Raw genomic sequence first — 7,139 nt, 5'->3', positions numbered from 1 at the left:
TGAAGACAGTCCGGTCGGCCCCCCCCCCCCCCCCCCCCCCCCCCCAAAAAAAAAGTATGTAGTGTTCTCTTCAGTGTCTGAAAGGCAGGAAACGGATGCAACTGCTTATAATGGCTGTCTTCGTATCATAAAGGTCAGAGAGCTCATAGGGCTCAGTGTCACTTCTTGCCAGTGACATGGGATGCATCAGCTCTTTAAAAGGACTTAGGTCTTCTATTAACATGATTGTCTTCACTTTGCTGTAAATCTTCAGTGAAATGCAGGGCTTGCAATGCCCTTTAATACTAAAGGATTGTTTTATGAATATGATGTGCTTTCCAAAACTCTTCTGCTTTATTTCAAGAAACTATTTTTCCTCAGGTGTTCCTAAATGGTTCTGAAAGTCTGTTTTTGTTGCTTGTGAGTAGTGAACTCGATAGTGTCCAAGAACAAATCTATGTCTATATTTACTCGTGTGTGCAGGTTGTGTTTTCCCCTCACGATTAAGATTTTGAATGTTTATTATATACATAGGTGTGGGGCTCTCGTAGCAGTTTCATCTTACAAAGATCACTTGAGTGTTTCCAGAGCAGAGTACAGTTATGTTTGCAGTTAATGTTACTGAAATAAAAAATTTTGAGGTATAGATGAACAGTATTGAATGGTAACTAATTTAGTATAGATCATTGACTTTGCACTGAAAATCTTAATTTAAATATCCAAAATTTAAATTTTTTCTACTGTTGTAACTTCTGCTGATATTTTAAAATTATAGTTTAAGAACTAGAAGAATTAAGTATGTTTTGAATATATGAAACAGTGGATGAAGGATTTATCAATTTCTATGTTGGATTCAGATTTCTGTTCTCCTTTCTCCTAGGATTTGCCTGATAGTATTCAAGTAGGTGGCAGGATATCACCTCACACTGTCTGGGAGTACGTAGAAAAAATCAAAGCTTCGGGGACCAAGGTAAGAATTTTACGTATTGAAGGCTTGCTGTTTAACATCCATCCTATTCACCCTAAAGATCTCCGCCCCACCACCCCCCCGGAACACTTGCAAAATATATGACACTTTAAGGATAACTGACAGTTACGTTGAATGGGATGGATGGCAGCTGGTGGCGTTTATTTTCTTACTATCTAACCGTAACCTGTCATGTGCTGTTTGAGAATACTCGTGTTCCTTTGAGACAGTAACTCCTCGTGAATGTTTGGACACCACTTCACATGGCTCAAGTGCTACCCTTTTGTTTCGGTCCCGTTACAGTGTGCAACACCGTCTCGGTGGTCCTCTGCTGGACCTGTCCCACTGTGGGCAGGTTGTCCTTGTGCTGGGGAGCCCAAGACTAGGCAGCGTTCTCCAGATGCGGTCTCACAAGTGCTGGATAGAAAGGAATACTCATTTCCCTTGGCCTGCTGGCTGCTTCGGTTCTGAGAGCCAGCGTGCAGCTGGCCATCTCGGTACAGACGCGTTGCTGGTTCGTCCTCAGCTTGTCCACCAGGACCCCCGCGTCCTTTTACGCTGAGCTGCTTTCCAGCCTGTGGGTCCCCAGCCCGTCCTGGTGCTTGGGGTCACCCCACCTCAGGGCGCAAGGTTTTGCATTTGCCTGTGCTGACCTCCGACCGCTGCCCCTGACCAGGTGCCCTCCCAGTTTTGCAGGGGGTCTCCTGTCCCATCTTCCAGGTCGTTAATGAAGCCGTTAAACAGCATCAGCCCCGGCATCAACTCCTGAGCTGGGCTTTGGTCACAGTTCTGGGATCTGAATACTGGTCTTCCCCTAGTATTAACGGGTATCTCGGTCACAGTAGACTACAAAATAAAGCTTTCTAGTAATGGTAAGGGTGGGGAGAGGAATAATTACTTGGCAGCTGGCATGCTTCCCTAAAACTTGTTATTTAGCTGGCTGATAAAATGTTGGCTTTTTTGTCATGCATGGTAATTCATTTGTTTGTACTAAATGCTTTTTATTTGTTTTCTCAGTCTTCCTAAATTATTTTTGGCCCTGTTTCTGCTCCTTTTGTCTCCTCTGTTGTTCTCTGCCTTCTTGGGGAGGCTTTTTCTCCTCCTCTGAACTGTGCTTTTACATAAAGAGCAGTCACTAAAGCAATTACAATTTCATAGAAAAAAGTATCTGACCATCTTTTTTCCTCTCTTTTTGTAAACAGGAGATCTGTGTAGTTCGCTTTACCCCAGTAACTGAAGAGGATCAGATATCCTATGCGTTGTTGTTTGCCTATTTCAGCAGTAGAAAACGTTACGGTGTAGCGGCCAATAACATGAAGCAAGTGAAAGATTTGTACCTCATCCCTTTAGGTTCCTCAGATAAAGTCCCACATCATCTTGTGCCTTTTGATGGGCCTGGTAAGTACAGCTTGGCATTTGGAAGTTTATTATCATAACGCTACTTGAAGAAGTTTACAACAGAAATATAAGAGAAAATTAAATTTAAAAATGCCAGCTATTCTGTTCAGACATGTAATGAGTTTTCCATAGTATTACATTAGCTTCCTTGAAAAGATGTTGATTTCCCATCGTAAGATTATTCTGATACTTAAGGTATTGTTGTTAAAAAAAATTATTGTGTGTAACTTTGTTTACTACATTCTTCCTCTAACCCAAGTGGCTTTTTAGGTTACAATCTCAGTAAATTCAGTGATGCAAGAGAACTATGATAGTAGTCATACTGAGTTCCAAACTGATACTGTAACTTTAAAATAGTACTTTTCATATTTGAAATGTACTAATTCCTTTTCTTCCTCAAGTGTTCCAAACTTCCTTAAAAAACCAAAAAAACCCCAAAAAACCCAAACAAACAAAAAAAACCCATGGAAAGTTTAAAAAACAGATGAGCAACGAAGAAAAGATCCTGAAATGGCTCTCAGTTGTTCTGCTTACACCTGAGTTACTTTGTATCAATTTATTTTGGTTATAAAAATTTGTGGATGATTTCTTCATTTGAGATAGGCAGGGCTGAAACGAAGAGAGGATGAGCTACAACTGATAATATTTTTGCAAGAACCTAAATTATACAGAACAAAATACATAGTGAAGAGATAGCTAATAGTATACCTTGAAACACAGTGCTTTCCTGGAATGAGGGGAGCATTTTGGAAAGTCACTCTTGGTAAATCTTTGAAGAAGTACGTCTAACACAAAATGATGAGGAAACCTTGTGGTTGCAAGTGTGCTGTTTACTTTTTTTTTTCCTCTTGTGCTTTGCTACCACTGTTACCGGACTGTAGCTGTGTTAGACTAACGTGATGTTCAGCTTCTGTGCTTTTTCTTATGTGACTAGATGTCTATACAACTGTCTCGTATTCTGTATTTGGAAGTTATAGTAGGCGATATAGTAATTAAAGCAATTTTAATGTGCAGTGTTTGAAGTCATAATTTTTATGCTGGAAATACATTTTTCATTATTTTAAGGTTTGTTGTGTTTAATGATGGAAATTTTAAATGTCATAAAAGGAATACTTTCTATCATATATTATAAGAGTATGGGGGTTATTTTTGTTAAGATGATTGCCTTAACCAAAACATAAGGAGATGATAAATTGCTGTTACAATTTTGTACAGGGATTGAAATACATCGACCAAATTTATTACTGGGATTGATAATTCGCCAGAAAATGAAGAGGCAGATTACTGCTGTTGCAAGTGTTACTAGTAGTTTCGTGGATGAAGCTTCCGAAAGTACCTTGAGTAACTTGCCACCCGAGAAGAAAAGCAAGCCAAACAAACCTGAAGTCTCTCATCATGAGTTGGCACTAGAAGAAGAAGAAGAAAATGATTTTTTTAATTCCTTCACAACTGTGCTACACAAGCAGAGAAATAAACCTCAGCAATCTAATATAGAAGACGTTCCAGCAGTTATCGAACCATTGGTTGAAAGTACCAAACACGAGCCACCGAAGCCTCTCAGATTTCTTCCTGGAGTCCTGGTTGGATGGGAGAATCAGCCTTCTACTCTGGAGCTAGCAAATAAACCGTTGCCAGTGGATGATATTCTTCAAAGCCTGTTGGGTACGACAGGGCAGGCGTATGATCACAGCAAGTCAGAGGTGAGTCCCAGTGAAGACATACCATTATTAAATGAGCAGGCAACTCTAAGAGAAGAAAACATGGATGTTGCTGATGTAACTACTGAAGGTAGTGAAGCAAAGACTGGTTTGGATGATCCACAAGAATCCACTAATGCTACTGTAACTGTGGATGCAGCAGCTGTAGGGACCTCAGGTTCTGCGAGAAGTGCTGCATCTTTGATAGGGCTGAGTCTTAAGGGGAAACCTCCAGATGTCTCCACAGAGGCATTTTTAGCAAATTTATCTGCTCAGTCACAGAATAAAGAAACTGAAGAAAGTAAAGAAAATGACCCAAAGCGGCAGTTAACTGACAAAGATAATGTTGCACAGGAAGTTAGAAGGACCACAAATTCCAGCTTTTCTTCTTCCTCATCAAATGCAGGGAAAAAACCCAATGAGAACAACGTTAATGTAGCTGAAGGTACCACAGCTAATACCTCTAAATCACCACCATTTATTAACCTTAAGAGAGACCCACGACAGGCAGCCGGACGAAGCCAGCAGACTAATGCTTCGGAAAACAAGGAAGGAGATGTTAGCAGAAACGAAGACCGACAGAATGCTTCAGGAAATGATCAAATGGAACCAGAGAATAAACAGTCTTCTGGAGAAGTGGGCTTAAACCTGTATCAAGGTGATGCGCAAAGCAGCGAGATGCAGTACAGTTCAGCTGCAGCAAAAGCAGATAACACGGTCGCATCACAAGCGGAAGACACCAAACACTCACAGGAAGATGCACTGATGCAAAACATTGAAACAGTGAACTCCTTTAGAAGAGGACCAGCAGCAACGTCATCTCATTTTGAAACCGAAAACTCTTCTCGTTCTGAATTTATTTCCAAAGTCCCAAGCCCTATTCCAAGTGGCAGCTTCTCATCTGTTAGACCTCCGCAGCAGAATTTTCAGCATCCTAAATCTAATCCACCTGGATTTCAATTTCAGGCTCCTGCACCTCATAACTTCCCTCCACAAAACAACCCAATGTTTGGATTTCCTCCTCATTTACCACCTCCGCTTCTCCCTCCTCCTGGCTTTGGCTTTCCTCAAAACCCAATGATGCCATGGCCACCAGTAGCTCATTTATCAGGTCAGCCACCACACTACGCTGGACCCATTGCACAAGGGCTACCAGTGGCACACAAACAATCAAGATTTTTGGGGCCAGAAAATTTTTTTCAGAGTAAAGACAGCAGGAGACCGGAAAGACGCCACAGCGATCCTTGGGGCAGACAAGAACAGCATTTGGAGAGAGGGTTCAGTAGAGGGAAGAATGATCAACATCGACAAAGATTTTACAGTGAATCCCATCACCAAAAGAAAGACAGACATGAAAAAGAGTGGAACAATGAAAAATACTGGGAGCAAGATTCTGAAAGAAATAGACGCAGAGACAGAAACCAGGAAAAAGAGAGAGAGAGGAAGAGTAGAGAGGAAGGACAGAGAGACAAAGAAAGATTGCGATCTCCACACAGTGATAGGGCTGCTGATGGAAAAAGCCCCAGAGAGACTAGAAATCCAGAAAAAAAGACAGAGAAGCCTAAAAGTGAAGAACAGGCTCATGAAAAAGATAAGGAGAGGGAGAAAAGTAAAGAGAAGCATAGAGAACGAGAAAGTGAAAAGAACAGAGAGAGACATAGGGACCACAGTGACAGAACTAAAAGCAAAAGGTAAAAAGATGCAGGCAGTCTTTTAAAATCCTATTTAAATAAACTGTTAGAGTAATGTCGTAAAACTTTGTATAAAAAAAAAAAAAAAAAGCCTGCTAGGATTGTGCCATCTTTTTTATTCAGTGTTGGTGTTTTGCAGAAACAAGTCTGTGTTTTGGTACCACTCGGTGTACCAATACTCATCCTTTTTTTCATTATACCAACTATCGCTAGAAGTAGGAGTTTAATATTTTTAAAAATTTTACATTGCTGTATATTCAAAATTTTAAAGATTTCTTTTATTAATATGCAATAAAGGCTTAGAAATTTTCTTAGCTGATGAGGTTGGCTTTAGTCAAGTCTGCAATATAGTTGCTGCCTTTGGTAATTTGTGCTCTCTTCTGTTTTAAGATGCTCTGATAATTTTAAAGGTGAATTTCATACAATAACCTTCTTTTTAAATTGCACTGTTTTTAAAGACTATAGCAAAGCCTCAGAATCCACACACATTACAACAAAATATAATATGCTCGGTGGTGTGAAGAGTTTTTTTAAATTATTCAGTAGTACAATAAAATAATTCAAGTGTATTTCATTAGCTTTTCAAGTACTTCCTAAGCATCTGAAGCAGTCTGTGACCAGAAATTGGAAGGCTGAGCTGCTCGAATGTTATTGCTTTAAACTGCACTTGTTTTAATAAGAAAGCATTTTTAACCTAAATTCTTGAAAATATGATTTGTAGTAGTAAATTCATTTCTCCCACCATTTTCCATGCTTCAAAAACTTGAATACCTAAGCTTGTACATTACTTTGTGTTTTGCTATCCTTTTTACTGTAAAATGTAAATATTTTAAGGGATATTTTGATTCTAAAATGATAAAACTTTCTCACATACTGTGTGCGTTTGATTTCGTAGGTGTGAAACTGTAGGCTAAATGAATATAGCAGGCTGAGTTTCCGAATGCCACATTTGTTGTACACTTCATGGCTCAGTCGTTTTGAGTTTTGGGGGTTGACAAGGAGGGTGAAGGGCAGAAGGGTGTTTGTACCATGGGGACTTCTAGTAAACTGGTATTTTGTAGTGACTTCCATCCACTGATGCAAACCAAAAAGCCAAGAAAAACGCAAACCTGAAAACAAACTAAAATCTCCGGCTCTGATACTTCTTAAAATACACTGGTCACTTTGCTGAGTGTCAGAAACAACAAAAATATTCCACCATATAAAGAAAAATTTACATTTATTGTTCTGTTTTCCAGTGTTTTGTTTTTCACTTTGAGTACATGACCTTATGTACTGACATAGCATTTTGCACTTTGCTATAGAAAAGCCTCTTCTTTCCAGAAAGGTCTTTCCAGTTTAACACCACACTAATTGTTAGTTTTAATTATGAATATATTTTAAGGTAAAATTTCATTTGAATACCTT

General features: G+C 39.5%; 1 protein-coding gene across 4 annotated transcripts in view; it reads left to right on the top strand.

The window, feature by feature from the left end:
• Positions 1-6,603, top strand: part of PHF3 (PHD finger protein 3) — a 47,513-nt gene extending 40,910 nt beyond the window's left edge. For all 4 annotated transcript variants that reach the window (XM_010565797.1, XM_010565800.1, XM_010565799.1 and 1 more), the window contains 3 exons: positions 860-949; positions 2,149-2,344; positions 3,560-6,603. In XM_010565797.1, coding sequence (XP_010564099.1) covers positions 860-949; positions 2,149-2,344; positions 3,560-5,736 — 2,463 coding nt within the window. In that variant the 3' untranslated portion in view covers positions 5,737-6,603. The remainder of the gene's footprint in view (positions 1-859; positions 950-2,148; positions 2,345-3,559) is intronic.
• The last annotated feature ends 536 nt before the right edge of the window (positions 6,604-7,139 follow it).

This window comes from Haliaeetus leucocephalus, unplaced genomic scaffold, assembly GCF_000737465.1.
Source record: "Haliaeetus leucocephalus isolate CR32 unplaced genomic scaffold, Haliaeetus_leucocephalus-4.0 Scaffold195, whole genome shotgun sequence".
Classification (NCBI taxonomy): Eukaryota; Metazoa; Chordata; class Aves; order Accipitriformes; family Accipitridae; genus Haliaeetus; species Haliaeetus leucocephalus.
Note: the sequence above shows the minus strand (reverse complement) of the source record. Positions and strands in the feature narration are given on the sequence as shown.